At 41.4% G+C, this 21,673-nt stretch overlaps 1 protein-coding gene across 3 annotated transcripts; it reads left to right on the forward strand.

Annotated features, from left to right (window-relative positions):
* The first annotated feature begins 3,822 nt into the window (after positions 1 to 3,822).
* On the forward strand, positions 3,823 to 20,743 carry rapgef5b (Rap guanine nucleotide exchange factor (GEF) 5b). 3 transcript variants are annotated; one of them, XM_076109426.1, is made up of 19 exons: positions 3,886 to 3,976; positions 5,232 to 5,241; positions 7,971 to 8,109; positions 8,779 to 8,911; positions 13,030 to 13,108; positions 13,413 to 13,557; positions 13,648 to 13,745; positions 16,072 to 16,102; positions 16,325 to 16,403; positions 17,450 to 17,599; positions 18,277 to 18,374; positions 18,631 to 18,753; positions 18,867 to 19,045; positions 19,300 to 19,390; positions 19,502 to 19,552; positions 19,790 to 19,877; positions 20,040 to 20,104; positions 20,201 to 20,255; positions 20,625 to 20,743. In XM_076109426.1, the coding sequence occupies exons 1-19, from the start codon at positions 3,886 to 3,888 to the stop codon at positions 20,741 to 20,743; spliced, it is 1,824 nt and encodes a 607-aa protein (XP_075965541.1). The 3 variants fall into 3 exon arrangements, with proteins under 3 accessions (XP_075965540.1, XP_075965541.1, XP_075965542.1); XM_076109425.1 differs by lacking the exon at positions 5,232 to 5,241 and having other exon boundaries at positions 3,823 to 4,002; positions 7,990 to 8,129; positions 8,811 to 8,911; XM_076109427.1 differs by lacking the exon at positions 5,232 to 5,241 and having other exon boundaries at positions 3,886 to 4,002; positions 7,990 to 8,076.
* Positions 20,744 to 21,673: the final 930 nt, after the last annotated feature.

Below are 21,673 nucleotides of genomic sequence, written 5' to 3' on the forward strand. Positions count from 1 at the left end.
TGGTACCTTCAATATTGCCACCATCGAAAGATATACTGGTTTACCACAAGTACTGAATAGTATCAGCAGCACTGTACAAGTCTTTATGGCTAATGAAAGCCTCTCATATATTATAATAGCTTGTTGCTATTCCATGCGGAGGATACTGACTGTAACTCTATACACTATATTAAGGCTACGATCACTGACAGTGTGTAACGTGACAGCAGTTACCTTGGTAATGAAGAGTCATGAGTCGGCTAGTAAAGGCAACTTGCCAGGAAGAACTGTTGTTGGAGTGGGAGGCTGTTTTACTGGAAGCAGTAGGCCTACACAGCATTGCCGGCCTGATGAATATCGATCTTGAAAATGAAGTGAGTTCAACAGTCAATTCCTTTCTTGCCTTGTGCAACTATGCAAGAGTCTAGGTTTCGTGTTGTGCAGCTACGCCAAGCTCAGGTGACTATAGTTGACGTTATCCAGGTTTAGTTGCGTAAAGGCAAAGCAACATCCATACATCTGATGCTGTTATCAAAAAAAGTGTCACTCAGGAAAGAGTGACGATAACTCTCCAAGCCTTTACAATTACATTTTTTCTAATGTAATAAAATAATGTAAAGTTAAATCTATGCCTACCCTGTCTATTAATACAATAGGGCTTTTATTATTTGAATATCATTAAAATGATGGAGGAAATCCAAAAAGCAATGTTGATAAAGGCTTCACGGTCATAAACTTGCTCCATGGCTAGAAGCAGGAACACACAACAGAAATGCAAATCCAAGACTAAAAAAGCAATAAAAAAACCAGTGAGTTAACTACCAAGCAAAATATATTGTACTCTAGTGTACTTGGTGGCTTTTTCATCTCGGCGTCAGTTGTCAAGTTGTTTCGGAGACCGGTTACGTTATTTCTACCAGTTGCCGGTTTCTCAAGTAGTCTTTTATCCATGATAAGAAAAAACAGTAATCCGTGGGTTGAACCCTGTAATGTAGAAGATTCATGTTTTTACCAAATTGCTACTCTTGTTCAGTGACAGATCTTCCTCTTTGGGTTTAATTGGTGGTCGGCACAAGTTACTGTAGGTGAAAACCAAAGTGAAAGCTCCCCCGATCCGATGCATCACCAAGTTACTGTTGTTGTTGATGGTGATGGATCTATGTGTTGGATACCTTGTCATTATTAAAATGTTAAAGCTGCTTTAAGCTTCAACAAAAACAAAACATAATAACTTGAATAGGATTTATTGTAGAGCTGTTATAGTAGATTGCATTAGTCTCAGGTACTTCCCAATATAAAACGACTCCCAATATATAGAAATTGGTGTAAAATATCTTTTTTTTATGTAGTAGATGGGATATTTTAAATTCCGGCTGTATGGAAACATCTTTGAAGAATCTAGAAAACAGCAGTGCTTTCAAAGTTTTGGCTTCTTACCAGAAACACAGATATCGTATAGCTTTTACACAGAGGTGTAGATGCCGGTGTGCTGTATGGTTCTTTAATGTCCCTCGATGCTCTTCATACTGCTCCCACTATGGTCTCCTAAAACTAGCCTCCATGTCTGAAAGAACGCAACCAGGGATCACATTTCTCTTGTGTGTAATTTTGATATGTGCATACAGTAAGGTAATAATGCAGAAAACATGGGTTAGCTTCATCATTCAATGTGGCGATGTTATTGTTTCTGCTGTTAAGTATCTTCATTCATTTGAAAGAGATTGTGCAGCTGTTGCATTTCTGTACTTGGCTGGGTATTATTTTGGAATGGGTATACTGCAACAAGCTCAGAAGAGTGTCATCATTTTTTTACTCTTTTGCAGTGCCGGAGGCCTACAGTGTACTGCCCATGGTTGTCATGGTAGTCCCTGGATAAAGACGACGGTTTGAGAGCAAGCTTGCTAACAAGTCTGACTTCAGGCGTTCTCACTTTGCAATTCATTTACTTGAGAAACTGGGTCAGTGGTAGCACATTAAAGCTATAGTTGTCCTCCTGGCTTTGTCTCACTAAGGATCGTTCACTCAGAAGGAGCAGGAAGGAAGACAAGGTTGTTTTTAGACATTCAAGGCCAACAATTCCCTCAGTTTAATTTAGAACAGTACAGGATAGCCTACTTCTAAACGACAGTAATACAGTACTGTGGCCATGTTTACTATGTTAACATGTTTAAATCAAGGATGTGGTCAAATCTGTTTCTTTTCTCAATCAAAAAAAGAGCATAGGCCAATTTTAACAACACCTAAATTTCTCTAAAAAGCAAGTGATGAGGAAGCTTTATCAGCGCATTCTGATTATAGAGACCCCAGCTAGAGTTAACGTTAACGTAACATTAAAGAGTTGAGGGATGAAATTATTTAAGTTATGCAGAAAATAGGCTGATATACACTTTTAGAGACATATATTGTATTATGAGGGCAATGGACATCTTCCCAATCATTTACTTTGAAAGAACAAAAGGGCATTGTGAAATGATGGATCTCAATATCACATGCAAAGAGAAACACCACCAAGAGATGGGGGACCTTTTCTCATTCTGAATTTTGCTGTGTCAGCAGTTTGGAACAGCGGCACAATTGAATGGCTTTGCAAGGACCCAGTCAAGCATCACACTGCTGACAGAGGGGAAAAAGATATCACACTAATAGATAAAGTCTTCATGGGAAGGATTAATGTCCTTGCTTTACCTTGGCCAATACATGCAGCATCACGCTGGTGCTTCTGTAACTACGTTAAGCAGTTGACAAGTTTAATTTAATTAGCAAGTGTTTGACAAGTCGGTGATCTTAAATAAAAACAGACACTTTGTGCTTGTAGAAGACAATATACAACAGTTTGTGGACAGCACAACAAAGCCTTGCTTTGTTGCTGGATTAGGGCTAAAACTAAGAATATGTTTTGATAGTTAATATGCTGAAAGAGTGCTTCAATTAATCGGTTGGTTGATCAACTAAAGGAATCAGCAATCGATTAATCGTTTTTCAAGCAAAAGCATCTACATTTTTTTGGTTACAGCTTTCCCAATGGGATGTTTTGCTGCATGAACAATGTATTTAGTTGATTACAGATTGATCAATAGTTTAAAAACTAAATCTACTAAAGGTTTGCTCGATATACCATCAGAAAAAACAAATGCCTATCATAATGTCCCAGCACAAACCGACAGTACTAAAGCCGTATATTTTCAATTTACTTTAGTAATCGGTTACCAATATGTACATTTGTATGTTTTTTTTCTCCAGCAGCTGCTTGTAAGTGACAGTAGTTTACTGGATTGTATTCATTCTGACTGAAAACAGTTCACAGTTGTTTTCTGTGCTTGTGTCTGAATGGCTTTAAACCACCACACACGTAATGCATCTCCACCCTAACGACTGTTTGACCCTCCAGTGTCATGTACCCTGCCCAATCCTGACTCTCTCCTGCTTTCGGGAGATTTCGAAACTTCCTTTTTGGGGCTGTCCGGCTCTCCAGATGTTTCCTGAAGCCACCATGTTCCCAACTTTAACACCATGCCCCCCCCCCCCTCCCCAGTGCTAAAAAGCAAGCAAAGGACAGAGAGAGGGAATCTGTCATTCACTTTCAGTGAAGCTAAGCACGCACATATACCTGGAGTGAAGTCTTTGTGCATGTGTGTCTCTCCGCCACCAAGATGACCAAGGCATACGGGGACTGGGAGTTTGTTTGGCTGCAGTGACAGAAGACTCTCTAACTCACCTGAAACGGAACACACACTATACATACACTCACTTTTGAGCTCCTCACCTGCTCTTACACTTTCTTTGAAAAGAGTAGTGCGAGCTCACAGGCAGTAGTCCTGCTGTTTTGCCTGGTGGACAGCTGCAATGTCGTGGGACTGTGGCCTGAAGCACATGTTCTCCGTGTCCCCTGCGCTGCAGCCGGGGAGCATGTGTATCCTGCATGACAAGGAGGACCTGTCCAGACTGGAGATGGTCCAGAGAATGGCCAAGGATGGCTGCCGCTTCCTGCAGAACCACAGCAAGGGCTCAGCGAGGACAAGCGAGGTGAGATGCACAACAACACCGCTGCAGTCAGAACATTCAGTTTTATAACATACATATATATTAACTTGTTCATAAATAGCCAATCATAGAACCACAGCCTTTGTGTGAAATGCTGCACTCTATCTATGGCCTTGTCACAGTGAAAACATCAGTCAGATAGTACTGTGTCATTATGAGCCCTACTCAATTAACCAGCTACTCCAGCCTTGAATATTCAGTGAACATTAGTCCATTTTACTCTGGGCTGGTGTTTTATGCTGCTGTTCTGTGAGCATTGTGCCTAAAGCATCGTTTCTCACACTCCCTGTAGTGGTCTGCTTTTAATTTGTTGTCTGTTTTTTATTGGCCTCCATACATTCTATAGTGTCTCTGCTTTCTCTGAAGATGAATGGTGCCATTTAGATTCTGTCCAGACTACAACAAGCGTCCTTAGATTCAATATACCAAAAAGTCTCTAGACGGCTGCCAAAGAGATGTAAGAATGAAATGGATATATAGAAGATTTCATAACAGTATATTGTAGAATGCATTGCAATCACATGCATACAAATGTATGTTATAAATGCACTGTATCCATTAAATTAAATAAATTATCAGCTTTCATCATTTCAGAAACTTAGCATACTATTAGAATGCAGTTTGTCAGCATGGCAGCATCCTTGAAAATCTAAATACAGGTACTAAATGTTCAGTTCAGGCTGCATTTTTAAAAAACATTACATCACCGGCCAGTTGGCTGCGTAGGAGACGTCTGATTGGCTGACCTTATGGTGGGCTCAGCTTCTCCCTTCCTGCCAGCTGTGTCTGAAATGAACAACAATGGCAGGAAAAGTTGACGCAAGTGGCCAGACCACCATGCCAAGACATTGTATGGTTTTAGGGTGGATTCCAGTGCATTGAGTCTCAGACCTTTTCTACAAACACAAGGCTAGATCTCCTTATCAATGTTGTTAGTCAATAAGATGACCTTTCGTCTGCACTAAGCCACTGCCAAACTGCGTATGATGTTGGTGCCGCATAATACAACAATATGTTTTACCTTTGTTGTGTTAGTGATATGCATTGTGCCAAGTTTTTCATATAGAAAAATAGTATACCAATAGCAAGTGTGTATGTGCCATTTGTTTAATCCTAGCAGTAATGGCCAGATAAGATGATGTGATATATTTAATGCTTGACATTAAGTAGAAATATTAAGATTATGTGAGATTATCTGGAAATGTTTCTAGATTATAGAATGGTTTAAAGTAATCCAATGATGCTACAATGCATGTACTGTGTTGCATGTGACTCGTATAAATATCTAAACCCAGACATATAAGAGCATAGAAATCAGCTAAATCCCAGCTGGCAGATTCTGGTGCAGGGACATTATGAAGGTTATGCAAATACAATTCTGGACTATTCCTAATGTATTTTAATGTAAAAGCCCATTAGGTTCCAATGTAATAGTTTACAGTTTTGATTTTGGGAATCACTTTTTGTTTTCTTCGATTACATACTCACTGTTTTGAATTATTCTGGGGTATCAAATAGTTGCATGATCATCTGTTGCATTTGACACTTTTCTTATACTTTGCACAACATTATTTCATCAGTTTGCTCTGACCATCTGATAAGAACATAGAGCTGCTGTGCATGAAGCATAAGAAAGATTATGTGCACATATTTTACATAATTTGCATATACTCTTGTTTACAGCATATTATTAGAGCTTAACCCAGGAATTTCAGCTAATTACTATTGGAGATAATGAAGTGTGTCTGCATCAAAGGGTTCTTTGAAAACAACACTGATGTATGAATCTTTGGTTTATTCTCCCTCATCCTCCCGTTCTGTATGATCCACACTATTCCTTGAGAGGAATTTAGTCCAATCTGCACCCTGTCAGGGCTGACACCTTCCAGGTCTCTTTAAGTGATACCATTTACAGTCATACCATGCGTGCCAGAGCTGCTGCAGCAGCACAGAAACATGCAGACAGAGAGTGTCCCCCCTAGCCAGCGGAATGCAACTGGAAAACTGAAAGAGACATGAAACATTTGGCAGGACTTGTCTTTGGGTAGAGGCCTGATAAGTAGTGTTTACTCTGCTGACGGTGTCCATGTTGGGAGGACTTCGGTGGTAGCTGTGAGTCGAGGCCCCCTCCAGGCTAGGGTGGCCCCGGCACTCTGGCTCATTACGAGCTTCCACTCGAGAGGCCTGATTGTGTTTTTTTTAGTATGACACTGGTAACCACAAAGCCCAGGGCACACCGAGAAGTGGCCTGAAGAGGCAGAGGCAGGATCGATAATTCATTTTGAGGAGAGGTGTGTTTGCTGTCTGACCCGTAAACAGTACACTGAGACACTCTGTTAATTATAGTCAAGAATTCAACTTGCTTTGCTGTCGGGCTTAGTCAGACAAAAATAATGTATTTTGATAAAGCTAAGAGCACACAGTGTACGTCGCGTCTTGATATAGATGTAACTACAGATGTCTTTTTTTCCCCAAGAACGAGGAAGCTAATTCAGTGCAGACTTCCTTTTATGGGAATTTTCTAGTTCTTTGCTTTTCGTCACGCCCCTAACGGTACGTCATAGGTCCTGCAGGATAATACAGTCTGTTATTACACAGGACACACCATTAACAACATGAAAGCAATTTTTCTATACACGTGCGTGTGTATGAGTACATTACGATGAAGGAAATAAATGCATAAGTTGTAACTTTAACAGACATGTAAACTTTGCTTAAAGTCATAAATCATATCACTGAGGGAACTGCCAGCAAACATTGCCATTAATGGTCTTTTCTCAGGCTTTTAAAGCATCTCTGCTGTTTATAGATGTCACTGTTGAACTGTTTAATGTTATTGCTAAATGTGGTGGACACAATTACGTGTCTTTGTTCTATGAGATATCGTGCAGGTTCGCATGTTAATGCATTCGTCAGTGTATGTGTTGTGCATCTACAGCATGTCTGTTGATGTATGTTTGTCCACACATCACAGATAAGTGTTAACGTGCCAGGAAGTCATGCTTAACTGAAGGGCCCTATATGCTTCTCTGCAAAAGGCAATTAGGGCAGAAAACTGCAACCACTTCCAGTCTGTCTGCCTGGCTAATTGCATGCACAGAGGCTTGTGTTGCATTGACTGATGGCTGAGGAGTGTGTGTGTGTGTGTGCGTGTGTGTGTGTGGGGGGGGGGGGGGGGTTACAGTGGCTGATACAGGATACATGTGCGTGCACCATACAGTGAACTCCTCATTAAGACTATATCTCTGAACCAGACCCTCCATTGTCAAGCAGCTACCAGCCATCTATAGACATATATATCTATTTATATATATATGCATATATACAGTATATATATTAAACAGATACCTACATACACACATCTTGTGTATTTTTAGCATCTGACTAGATTAGTCAAATAACAAATTAGTTGAAAAAAATTAAATAATCCTTAAAATTAGGATTTGTATTGGTCTGTAAGTGGAATAGAGGATATTTTTGTGTTTTTTCACAGAGGCTTTGATTGATTACATCGTGATTGGGTGGCACTGTGTGACTAAGAGAGAGAGAGAGAGAGAGAGTGTGGGAGAAAGTAGGCAACATGACGATGAATTTTTCATTCAAGCACCTCTTGGTGATCATAAGACAAGAGCCTATACCATGTTAGTCTAAACTTTTGATACTGTGCAGAGTTTAACCCTTTGACAGCTTGAAAACAGATTGTCTCTCGGCACCACCCATAATTTGATAGGCTCTACATAGGAATTGGTAATTAAAATTTGAGCGAGTCTTTTATGTTAATCCCTGAATGGGCTCCACTGATAAGGACTGAATAATGATATATGGAAATTCTCTTTCTTTTACAGTGCTTGCTTTGACAGAGTATTATGATGGAAATCAGTGGTGATTCATGTGGGAGTGGGAGAAAAAACAGGGGAATCTCCTTGGTGATAACACACTCCCTCCCTCCCCCCTTCTCTCTCTGTCCAGCCCCAGAGTGACGAGGCAGTCCGCGTGTGTCTGAGGGAGAGGGGCCACGATGTGCTGGTTCTCCAGAGAATATCATCAGAGCAGCCAGCCCTCTCTGCAACAGCGAGGGGAGGAGGGAGAGTGGAGGCGAGGAACAGGAGGTAAGCCTCTCCAGTCCCCTCCTTCCTAGATTCCCTCCCTCTCTCTGTTTCTCTCCCTCAGCACTCTCCCTCTCATCATTCTTGTTCTCTGTCTCTCTGGATCACTCACTCACACAGGCATGCTTACATCACAACTCCCAACACATAAATGACTACATTAAATACATATCAGTGAGCAGCATGGGACTGTGAGGCAGACCTCTGCTATAGCTGCCTTCCCATTCAAGTAATTCAGGAGCTTTTTCAGCCGACCTCAGTGTGCTTGAGGGACAGACAGCAGTGGACTCCGGGCTGAAGCAGCTGCAGGTGGATGGATGGATGGATGGATGGGTAAAAGGGGCATGCAGAAGTAACCACGGCAACGTCGCCGGTGTGAGGGCACAGGGACTCTGCAAGGATGGGATCCCAGCCACAGCCCGCGAACCTGCTGCAGGAGGAGGGCAGGCTGCTGCATGCTGCCTTGGTAGAGCAGGAGGAGGACGAGGACGACGAGGAGGGCTCCGTGGAGAGCAGCAGTGACAGCACCGGCCGGGCAGAGCCGGTGACGATGCCCACCTTTGACGTCCCCTACTTTCGCTACATAGACGATGAGGGAACAGAAGGAGAGGAGGAATGGAGCAGCAGCCGCTCTCTGTCCTCTATTGAGGAGGACTCGTCCACTGACTCTGTTGTGTCTGACAGGTATATGGTGGTATCGGGGACGCCAGAGAAGATCCTGGAGCACTTGCTGTGTGACCTGACACTGGATGACGACCAGGGGACAACACCCAGCAAAGAGTCAGGTCAGCATGCATACTTTAAAATCCTAAAACACCTTTCTCATCCATGTTGTCCTTACTGGGTTACATTTTATTTTGTATTTTATAGAGCAACAATGAAAAATAGGGGAATATTTAGTTGGTGGATGGCACCTAGACAACTTTATGACTAAATTGTTAAGATGGTGTGCTGATGCAGGTCTACAGAGATGTCTGTGTTTGTGAAAGATATAAGCAAAAGACAAAAATAACTCCCTTACTTTCCATTTCACTCTCTCCCCTCACCGTCCTTCTCCCTCGCAGAGGAACTGAGTCAACAGCCTCCCTCTGGGCAATATTACTGGGCTAATCATGCCCAGAATGGCTCTAAGTTTGAGCCATTTAAAAGCCTTTGGCAAAGATAAACGTTGCTCATATCTTTTGAGTAATGCCGTATCGGACTGCGTGCTATGCAGTGCGGCCTCGCAGCGACGACAAATGAGCCCATTTCCTCTCGTCCCAGCAGGTACATAATAATGTGACACTGTTGCCAAGGCAGAGGAGACTCAGTTGATTGATCTGGAAAGATGTTTTGAGGGGAGACGACGATTGAGAGCAGTAGCGCAGTCAGACAAGCAGAGGAAGAATACAAGAGAGAAAGGAGAAACACTGTGTTGCAGAGAAAATGAGGAAACAAGGAGGGAAGAAAAAGGAGATTTTTGCCTTGGAGATGGTCACAGATGATCTCTCATCGGGGTGGAGGCTGGCTAACAGAATACCAGAGATCATTACTCATTCTGATGAGAAAGTGAATGAAATTGATCTAAATGTCCTCTGGGGAGACGTGCCAGCAGTTGGAAGATGGTGCATTTAACATGCACAGGAGAGTTATGTTTTATGTTGGATCACATATATTCATTGCTATAATTGAGTATTTAATATTGATTTAAAGTGAAACCTGAAGCTAAATTAGCAGACAAGTGGGTAAGACATCCCTATATAATCAGTTGGTGTATTCACAATAAACCCTAACCTTTTTAGCTGATGCTATTTGGTATGCAGTGTGTTTTTGATGAATCACTCACCATTAGCTCATCTTGCAATGAGCGCATTGAAGTGAAGCCTCCATAGGAAGCTGTGGACCAGAGCAGGATGCTGCTGAGCGATATCCCAGGGTCAAAGAGCCGGAGACCTGAGGAGGAGAAGGAATGAACTGAGTCCTGAACAGCAATTGATCTGCACTCAGTGATGTTTAATAGTCTGACTTTTGCTGGCCTTAGCTCTCTCTGTGTGTGCATACTGAAGCTCCGTATGCACTATTGCTATACTGCTGAGTGTGCCCTTGGAGGTTCAGCGCACCAGAAGCACGATAGCACAAGGTTCTTGATTTCATCAAAAAGAAATGTATTTGAACATCCACCAAGTGGCCGTGTTTGGTCTTCCTCTCAAGGATGGCTCAGAGAGACAACATGACTGATGGTTGCAGCAGGTTATTGATGTTGTGTTTATGACTTGCATGCTGTACAGCACATTAGTAAGCCAATAGCATCTCATCATGGAAGCACTTGCTTCCATCTATACTCTGTACACAACATTAAGAATGCAGAGGAGCTTTCTGCAGAAGACGGCACTTTTCTGGAAGCACTACAGGCATGTAGTCTATATACAGTGTAGAGCTCTTATACGCTAACGTTTCCTTCTGTGGGCTAACATTCACAAGAGTTCAGGGTTGCCTTCTTCCTTGTGCCCAATCTCAGTGGCAGCTATTGATTCTTGCTCTGTCCAAATTCTGCACACTGCCAGCTCTGAAAAACATGTAAAGCAACATTTGTTTTCTTAATGAGAGGATGTTACAGCTCCTTTACTGATGCACCATGTGCGGAGATGTTGATGCTCATATGTAGTGAAGAAAGCATCACATTTAATTGAGCGGATGTAAGATTAAAAAACGTCTAAATAGAGACTATCATAGTCATTTAAGGCTTTTACACAAAGAGGATGTCTTCTGGTGCTTACTGAGCTAATAATTGACACATTAACACGCTTATTTCAAAGGCTGCAGCGATGAATTTTACGAGCACTTATTGAAATGCAAAAGTAATTGGCAGGTGGATTGACAGTACCATTGATTTCACAGGAGATTGACATGGTGAATCAATGAATCCATTCTGCATTTCCTCTAAAAAGGAAATCAAATTCATTTTTGGCTTCAGTGCCAGAAAGCAGGATTCTGAGTACTAAACAGCAGTTTAGAATACTAGAAGTCTCCGATTTCTCCTACATCCACTTGTGTGTGATGTGTAGGAGTCACAAATCAGCCCAAAAGGCTGTGAAACATTATTTATACAGCACAATGTATGCATAACTGTTAGTGGGTCAACACATCTGCTGCAAAACTGTCTGCATTAAATCTACACTGCAGGACATTCCCTGCTTCTTTTGTGCTGTGTTACCAGAAAAAAAAGACCTTGAGAATATGACTTTAGGTGGTAAAATTAAATATTTATTCTGTTTTTCAACTTCAAAAAACTTGCAGTGTACAGCCTGGGGAGTGGTATATAAGCTGTTACTCGTGAAAAAGTGTTTCAGTTTAGATAGCTTGAAGGAAAAAATACATAACAGAGTGAGTGAGTAGTGCTTTGTGAATGTGTGTGTGTGTGTGTGTGTGTGTGTGTGTGTGTGTGTGTGTGTGTGTGTGTGGAGGTACAGTACAGTACAGTACATCTTTTGTGTGTTGTTTTTCTGGCTTTGTGTCAAGGTGCGTTACTGTATTCTTTATGGGAGCTACATATGTACGAGTGTGTAACCTCTCATAAGCAGTGAGTGATGCATCCACAGCTGCTCTGCACGGATTAACATAATGATGTCAGGGAGTCCTGCGGACCAGAACGCACACAAAGGCCCAGGGAAGCCAGTGTGAAATTAAAGGGGAGAATTTACAATTCTGGGTATGAGGCACACTTACAGAGGGGTTGAGACGACGTTGGCCCTAATAGGATTTGTAAAGCTGTTCGCTTGTGGCCAGGCATCATGGACTTACTCTCCTTCTCTTTCTCTTTACACCTCAGAAAGTTATTTTAATGGCTTTTATGTCAATTCATGAAATGCATTTTTACAGCTTGCTGTAAAGTCCGGACAACAATTACTTTCGCTTTAATTAGAGATGCTGGGAGAAAGGGACTCTGTATGTGATTTTGAAAAGAACTGATGAAATAAAGGGAGTGTTCTTTAGCCTTCAACGTGGTAAATAATTAATTGTTGTGATGATGTCGCTTGTAAGCGCATTGAATGTTACGTGAACTTATCAAAGTGAGCAGGTGATTTATTTGACCAGCTTTGATTTTAATCCATTTCAGAAACACTTACCCGAGTGAAGACCTTGGGAAGAAAATCATACAAGGATACAGTGGTTGCTGGTAAACATATTAGAATGATGGTTAAGCAACATCTTTTTTTCTGTCTCCAAGTTAATCACAATGAAAACATAGACTTCATCAGAGGTCAGAGAGAGTCAACGGACACATGATTGACTTATCTTTACGGACATAGCCGGCAATGGCAAATGTGTGAGATTGAAGATAAAGCCACTAAATGCTTGTTTGAACTTGTTGGATCAAAATGGAACAAACAAATCCTCAGTGGTTTCAGTACAAGCAATTATCTGAGGCTGACTATGAAGAATAATATGCCATTGAAAGCTTTCTCACATTATGCTTGCCTCTGAAATGTCTCTACTTAGTGCTTGTTAACTGGTATTTGCTGCAAAGAATGGGCTCTCCTTCTGGTATTATTAAGATGGAATGGGAAAAAATTGAAGTCAAGTCTCGGTATTGCCATCTCAATTAAGAGTTCAGGCCTACTCTATGTTTAGCTCAGCAAACATGAATCATAGTCATAGTCATCAAGGTCACTGGTGTACCTGCTCTCCGGCATCCTGTAAACACAGTATAGAAACCTAATGAGACGGTGTATGTAGGATTTACTGTATACGATGGTCTGCACAGAATTTAAACTTGTTTTATGATTTTTCTCGTTTTTTGAAATATCTTGTATGTTTTATAAATCAATTAAACGAGTAGCAGTTGTACTATTTCTAAATTGATATTAATAGAAATTGTGCCGTCTTTTTTTTTCCATTGTAAATATTGTGTTTGTCTTTACAGATACACTTCTGGATGATTTTCTGCTGACCTACCCAGTGTTCATGTCAACCAGTGACTTATGTCAAGCTTTGCTGGGGCAATATCCTTGAACACGGGGGTATTCACAGGAACATTACTGCAAAGATTCACACATTACAACCCTTTTTTTTTCTGTGAATGCTACAGGCAGATATAGATGTTTTATACGAAAACATGACTGCTTTATTGAGTCAAAGCTGCTCCACTTCACTCAACTGTGTTCATCCAACATGTCTCTCTAGCTGCCTGTCCTTAAATCAACATCACACACACGCTGGCTTTATTCATGCTTCATGCTGCCTGCATTTGATGTCAGCAAATAGATATCGCTCTCCATCTGTGCTGAAGCCTTAACCAAAACCCACCTATTGCACCAAGCGGTACAGAGGGAAAGAGGACAGGAAAGAGGCTCTGGAGAGGAAACGAAAAGTCCTGCACCTGGTGTCACAGTGGATGACCCTCTGTAAAGACTTCCTGAGGGAGGACGAGCATGTCAAACTGTTCATGAAGGTAGGGAATATAATGTACCAGGGAAACGGTGGAAATTGGCTGTGAGGTGGACTTAATATGGGAGAAATGACAATTGACATTCCCTTCCAGACTTTGTATCGCTACGTGTTGGATGATCTCTACGAGCACCCGTTCCTGGAGAAGGATGTGAGGGAACTACAGAAACTGTACCAGCTGCATCGCAGACAGTGAGTGACCATATAACTTACTTTGTCACTACACGTCATTAGACAAGGGGTGATTCAATACTTACTTATGTAAATCATCTATAAAACAGGAAGACTGATGCATTTATTGATATCAAGTCTGAGTGTGTTCAAGAGTGAGTTCGACTATGACTGTTGGAGGCCTGAAATGAAGCAGAGACACTAGCTGGTCACTGAGTGCAAAGAAAGAGCTGCTTCTCTGCTTGCCTTTATTTAGCCTCTCATCAATGAATGCATTCAGAGACTGAAGAGTAATTGCAGTGTTCTGGGTTGTTATGTACGGAAATATGAAGGTCAACAAGCTCTTTATCTTGAATCTCCATGATTGAGGAAATACAGATATTCTGAGAATTAATGACAAACTATCAGAAATGTACAGAAGATCTGACAGGCAAGTGAGAGAAATAATTCTGATGATCCATTTTCAAAATGTGACAAATTGTTTTAGCTCCTATGTTTGTGACTTAATAACAGGTGACAACAAGTTTTGCCTGGATACTTACGTTTTTATCATCTGTGAAACAGTTGGAAAGAAAAACTTTTGGCAGGGGATTTTTTTTTATCAGGATCATTTTTGTGTTTGTTGTTGTAATAGAAATTATGACCACAAAAAGAATCTTGACAAAAAAAACAACCTTCATCAGCAGAATGTGTATTGAGCACAACTTGACAAACGCACAATATTATTAACATCCACATTTCTGCTCTCATGTTAGATCCATTTATTCATCGCGGGCCACCAACTTAGTTGCTAGTGCCAGAGCAATACCTGGCTTCTAGTTACGTTATGAGAAAAAGTTGTATCGATGCCTCACTAACAAGCAGACAGTATGACCACATTTTGACACAAATTCTGTCTTTGCAAGATGCAAATTGTATCCAAGTGCTTACACAGCCACAAAATAATGAATCAATGTCAAAAAGATATAATAGCAATCACCAAAAAGTAGTAGGTTACAGTAGCTTATTTACATCCACCCTTCTCTCAGTACAAACATTTGAAAATGAATTATATGTATTGACCATAGCATTAGACAAGGAGTCTTAGCTTTGTAAATAATTCATGTATAGACAAGTGCTTCTTGAACATTATGTGTGCGTAATTGATGTACTTGATGTATACGTTAAACATTTTAAATCAAACAGATTTCTTAATCGACATCCAGCTGAGTCTTGAATATTAGATGTGTTTTGTGGTTATTAAAGTGGAACTGTTACTAAACTACAATTTTTTTTTGGTTTAATAAAAGTAGAAATCAGCTCTCAGACACGACAGGGTAAACATCCCCCAGTCTCCAGACACATTGCCACACCCATGTCCTCCTTCCCCTCCCTCAAACACAGCCTCCAAACAGATCTTCTCCCTGGGGACGCTCCAACCTGCCACCCATTAGAAAGCAGTGGGGATAATTCAAGCCGACTCTGCTGCCATTATCTGGGCCTGCTTTATTCATTCTTATATGCAGGGAGGGAGATCCACAACACCCACTCCTTTAAAGCAGTGGACTTTGTGAGGCTGTTACTAACTGACATACTCGACTATTTATGAGCTTTTCACAATCAGTCTCACCCAGAGGGGAGGACAAGGTTGACTGCTTTGTGGCAATCTGCTACCGAGTGAGAAGCCTAAAAGTGTAATTTTTTTATAGAAGGAATACTGATTTAGTTCTTTGCTCCCATCAACTTCCATCTGGCCTTTGCACAAAGGAAAGTTCAAGTCACTTGTTTCTGAAAACTTAGGAATCAAATACCACTTGTTCTCTTGCACTCTCTCATCCTGTGGCGTTATAATTCACAAAGTTCATTCACATGTTTTGTTTTTGTGTTTTTTTTTATGAGCAAGAGAGTGAATTAGATCACAGGCTCTGTTTTGACGATACAGTAGTAATCAGGTTTTTCATTAGTGCAGGACTTCTGCTAGCCAACGCCAAGGGATCCCTCAGGGCAGGCTTTGTGCCAACACGCCTATTGTGATGCAGAGCCCAGTAACAGCTGAGGGATGATAATGGACACGGGGCTATCCATCATGCTAGTCGAGAGTAACTGATGTGAATAAGATGATTAAATGAAGGGATCACATTGGAAGGTCTAAAATCTACAAAGCACTCCAATTTCGCCTTGACACTGACCTTAGATAATGGACTGCAGCACACTGCAGAGGAGTATATATGTACATTTACTTCACCGTGATTATATAGACTGGTAAAGTTGTTTTTGTACTTGACACAGCTGCAGCCTAAGGAAAATCACCAGATCAGCTTTTTAGGACAAAGTACAGTTACTGATTTATATCTTCTTCCTTTTCCAGTGCGGTGGATGAATATTCCCCTCAAAGAAAGGTGAGAGAGGAGTTATTGTGTTTGCTCTCTTTACGACACTAAAACAGAAAGAAACTTATTGAGCAAAGCTGGCTGCTCACTTTGACATACCAGATTGGGTGTTGCAGCTAATGTCCTCACATTTCCAGCTAAAGACATTGTTCTGTTGTTCTAGCGAAACGCCCGCAGTGTTTCCAGGCAATATGAACGTGTGTCAAAATCCACGCATTTCCCTTCTTTCAGGGCAAAGCCCTTTTCCACCAATTGAGTTTGAAAGAGAACGGGCTTCCGTCCAGAGGTACACAGAGGGAGACCAAAGAAGGTAAGTCGTAAAACGTGGTGTCCTTCACACATTCCTCCCATCATATGTTATTTCCAAAGCTGTTGAAGGGAGACCAGTAGAACAATGGGAATCTTTCCAGGGAAGTAATGAGAAGGTTTGGAAATGCAAATATCTGAGTCATGACTTCATTTTGTCAGTTTTTGCTTATTCTAAAGGGCAGGTTCACCCAATTTAAAGCAAACCGTTACCTTTCATGCTATCTGGCCAAACACACAGTCTTGACTTTAACTGCTGAGGTTTTGAGATATCCACCGTTCTAAAAATGAGTCACCACTGACTCTTTCCCTTAATCAAGACAAATCTATCGAGTATGCTTGTCCAACAGTAATGCCACACTACACAGTCCGCTACAGTTGATCACTGAGACCACTGGACCAGTTTCGATTCAGTTGCTTTGCCCAAGGTCACCTTATCAATAAGGGGCAGACTTGCTATATCCTTTCACTCCTGCAGTTTGAGAGATGGCAGCAGGTGATCTAATTAATTGGTTTCTTTCTGGCTGAAGGTGGTTGGTTGCTAAATGGTTCAACGCCCTGTTTGAGTCTGTGTCTGAGGAACGAAAACACAGACTCACAGCAAAACGGCAATTCCCAAGACTCCCAGGGGCCTCAAAATCCCAAGGGTCACTGATATATTGTATTATTGATTATTTGAAAATGTCCTAAGAAATATTCACCAATAAAAAACAATATCTTTAAGGCGATTAGGAGCTAGTATTGTGGCCTTGTGGAAAAATCTAGTTTCAATTTAGAAACCTGGTGCCATTTATAATTTATTACTTCAGCAACTGACAACTGATTTGTTTCTTGTTATATAATGAAGCTATCATGCTTAGTCTGCTGTGGGCACTGGAAGCGTGGAGCTGAAGGCGTACATGCACTATGCACAGAGCGATTTGGGTAGAGATGTTTTTGCCCCGGGGCTCCCTAACTGATAAATACGGCCATGGGCAGTGCTGCACTTCATGTAAGCACTGTGAATTCTGTATTTCATCTTACTGAAACAATATTTTCTCTCTGTTAAAGTGCTGTGTCACGTGTATATTACCATGGAGTCATTCCTAAGTATGAGGGCCAATGCCGGGATAGTGGCCCAGGAGCTGCTGCAGGCAGTGGCAGAAAGGATGGAAGTCCCACTGGGGAAACTGGTGCTAGTGGCTGTCACTTACAATGAAGGTAATTACCATTCTAACTAACCAGCCTCAGTACATATCAACCACCACTACAGGCATTACAGCACTATACTACACTCACAATGGTAGCATTCTGAACAGAAAGGGAGAATTTGCACGTTTGATTATGTAAAAGCGTAAACGAGCGTGTATATTCTGGTGTTTGTAGATCGTGGTGGATTGAGAGACATGTTAAATGTGCCAACATTGTTTTTGATATTTATAGCCTATACAAATAACGTTCTGTTTAACACTATAATTCATAGATCAGAATGTGATTCTGTAGTGTCCTAAGTTATAATATATCCTATGCGAGTCAACACTATGTAGAAATTGAAAGTAAAAACTCAACATACCGCACTTTCATTTCTCACAGTATTTCATACTTAAAGTTTGTTTTCCTATATTGAGTTGTATATCAAAGCGCAGACATGAACGCAAGATTGTCATCAACAGAGCTGACCTAAATATCTCCCCAGTGACAACAGTTAAAAGGCAGAAGCATTTACAGTCCAGTAATATAAAGTCAGTATCTGTTATCAGTGACTGAAGTGACTGGCCACCTCAGAGTGGAGCCTGGCACAGCAAGTCTTATCTCTTGCTACTGATGGCTGCTTACACGCTGCCTGACAGATTTTTAATGATATTCTGCTGTTTGTGATATGTCTTCTGCCCCTGCAGGTAGGCTCCTCCTGCAGCCTCAGGACAGAGTCTTCTCTGATTCTTTACGACCGGTTGGGAGACTGCATGTGTGCAGGAAGGATCTGGGTGAAGTCCTGGTAAGAACATCACTGCAATATGTCACTTCCACTTAAACATACTGCACGAAATAGTGTCCTCTGTTAGATCACACATACTTATTTCATACATCAGATCAGAAGCGGCGAATAAGACAACATGCAGCATTGTGATGTTATGTTATATTTCTTCAAAGCTCCACTGTCATATGAAAATAACTAAAAAGGTGGTATGATGTCTAACGAAAAACTGGCTTGTCGTGTGTTTGATGCTGTTTTTCTTGTTTTCCGTATTCAGAACCCGTTCACAGACAACTCAGAGCTGCAACAGAGAACGGCTCGCATGCTCAGTTTAAACACATGGGACGTGGCCGTTGCTCTCACCAACTTCGACTGGACCATCTTTGACTCAATACACGAGGTTTATACCCCGATACTTTATACTGCTAAAAAGGGTCAGGATCCGACATGACGTGTCTTTAGCATTGCGTGCCCTGCTCTGCTGAACTAGAATGTCTTTTCTTTTTTACACAGCAAGAACTCGTCTATTTCACCTTCAGCCGCCACAGTAGCAGTAGCCACACTGTGGCGTTGGAGCTGCTGCTGCAACGCTGCAATGAAGTCCAGCTGTGGGTGATGACTGAGGTGCTGCTGTGCCCAACGCTCTGCAAAAGGGTCCAACTCATCAAGAAGTTCATCAAGATTGCTGCCCAGTTAGTAGCTTTACGCACACCCTTCTTCATTTTGATCAGAGAGTTATTGATTGAAGTCGATCGTATACGCTGGCTTTAGACACTGTGGGCCTACACTACTGCATTTCAACTCCAAAATATTTAGGGGATGTTCAGACTTGCATGGGGATGCTGCCCCCTCCAGTGGCAGATCAATAATCTGCATCTACTTTTGTGCTGTTGAGCTGTGCTGCTGCAAGAGACTGAACCGTGTGCTCCCTTGATCTTTTTTATAGCTGTAAAGCACAGAGGAATCTCAACTGCTTCTTTGCCATTATAATGGGCCTGAACACTGCAGCTGTTAGCCGCCTCGGTCAGACATGGGAGGTAAGGATGTGCTTTTATTATTATTCTACTCCTTTCATCTGTGCTACCTTTTATGTAGAAGTACATACTATCTGATAAAAAAAAAAAGTCCTGTTTGTTGTGCTTCTGCAGAAAATTCCTGGGAAATTCAAAAAGCTGTTTTCAGAGCTGGAGACGATTACAGTAAGTAGTTATTCACAGGCACAGAAAGTGCATACTATACTGTATATATCTGTTTTTAAATGAAAATAAATGACATGAATCCACTGCAACAGGGAATACAAATCTGTGCTGAAACTGGTTTTAGATGATGATTAGTCTCTTATGATGCCATAATTCCACAAACAAATCATGCATGCATGGGCACACACTTTCATCCCCAGAGGATTACACTCATTTGTTTTGAAAATGTCTTCACAGGATCCCTCACTGAACCACAAGGCCTACAGGGACTCCTTCAAGAAGATGAAGGCGCCAAAGATCCCGTTCCCTCCTCTGCTACTGAAAGGTGCGTTCATTATTCTGTCACTGCAATACCCCACATAGTCTAACTATGGCAGGAGAGCTCTGTGAAATGTTTCCATTAGGCAGATTTGACATGTAGATAGCAGACATTTTACCTCAAAAATACTTGTTGGCGAAAACTAACAAAACGTTAAATCTGTTATAGATATTACGTTCATTCACGAAGGCAACAAAACGTTTCACGACAACCTGGTCAATTTCGAAAAGCTGGTGAGTCCATGAACCCTTTATGCTTCTTCACAGAAGACATACAGTAGTGCTGAATTTGCAATGTTTACTGAAGCACGTGTCCGTCTATATTTCCAGCACATGATAGCAGACACAGTGCGTCTCATCCGGCAGTGTCAGAAAGATCACATGGGTCAGTACTCACTCTTTCCTCATTTCATGAGAGATAAACCAATATTTTTAAGTTTACTTTGTAATTCTACTCATAATCGGTGCCGTAGTATCAGCCTTTGCAAGACAAATAAACAAATCTGTGGACAAAATCTGTTAACTACACTTTCTTCATATAGTTTAAATCAGGTTAAATTTCCTTACCATGATTTTTGTTATAAAAACAGTTTTGGCTGAGTTTCCCCCTCTACAAAATCCCTGCATGTCATATGAAGAAAGAAAAGTTAGTTGTAATGTCTTTTACACAGCATTCAATATGATATTTTTTACCAGGCCATTAATAACACGATATGAGTATGTTGAAAATGTACAGTGCTTTCTTTCCCTGCAGGTAATGGCATCACCCAGAAGAGCAGCTCAGAAGTGCGAGCCTACATTGATTACCTGCATATCATCGACAATCAGCAGACTCTGTTTGAACTGTCACACAGGCTGGAGCCTCGTGCTTAGAGAGCAGCTCTCACTGCACTTCCCACTGTGTCAGCCATGCCGTTGGATTGCCAAGAAACAATCTATCGCTGTCTCATCTATCTCTCAGGACTCACTCAGCAATCAGAGGACGGTGCATGATCCTGGCCGACCACAGGAGGGAGCCGCTCAATCAGGAAACTCTCATCAGGGATGGGAACAAGCAGACAAAGGTTAAATGCATAAATGTTTGCATAGATCCACAACAATGTCACTGATCCAAAACACCTGACAGCAGACCTGCCTATTCCACCAACTTATGCTGACTGGTGGTAAGAAAAAAATACGGATGTCTTGATCCGCAGGTCCAAATCTGCTGCTGCTATTACAACACTGTTGCACAGATGGCAGACGTTGGCAGAGCTGTTCTAACAATGACACAACAGCTCCCCCCTGTGGAGAATAAGCAGCCTGCAATAAGAGTCTGTTTGCAGGTTAAGTGCTTCCCACCTAAAATAAAGATACAGAAAATGAATGTTCAAACAAACAAAGTGTTGGGCATGGAAGTTCATTCCATGGACATTGACAACAGCATGTTTGACAAGAAGGTCCACCGACTAGCCTTTCCAGAGATTTTAACCACATAAATCACATCACACAAAGTGATTGAGATGGAGGTTAACTCATGATACTGTACAACTTTTTGTATTTGTGGTGTTGAAAGATCTGGCAGCTGGGGTTGTTTCATCTGAGTTAACCAAAGAGTACATTGGTCCTATATATTGTAAACATACTTCTGTTTTCGTCAGAGTGCGACAAGATCCAGTCGAAGACATGCACACACTACTAAATCAGTGCAGTGTATGCAAAACAGTTGAATCACATGACAGAGAAAGTGAAAATGATTGTTAAATATTTAACATTGTCATATATTATTTTCATCTTCTATTTTTACATTGCAGAGTTCTCTTA

Source organism: Anarhichas minor, unplaced genomic scaffold (assembly GCF_050575085.1).
Source record: "Anarhichas minor isolate MPS153535 unplaced genomic scaffold, ASM5057508v1 ptg000041l, whole genome shotgun sequence".
NCBI classification, from domain to species: Eukaryota; Metazoa; Chordata; class Actinopteri; order Perciformes; family Anarhichadidae; genus Anarhichas; species Anarhichas minor.

Coding starts and splice junctions, on each gene's coding strand:
- rapgef5b (XM_076109425.1), top strand. CDS start 3,823: ATGTCGTGGGACTGTGGCCTGAAGCACATGTTCTCCGTGTCCCCTGCG. Junction 8,130..8,810: donor GTGGAGGCGAGGAACAGGAG/GTAAGCCTCTCC, acceptor TGTGTCTGACAG/GTATATGGTGGTATCGGGGA. Junction 19,046..19,299: donor TTCATCAAGATTGCTGCCCA/GTTAGTAGCTTT, acceptor TCTTTTTTATAG/CTGTAAAGCACAGAGGAATC.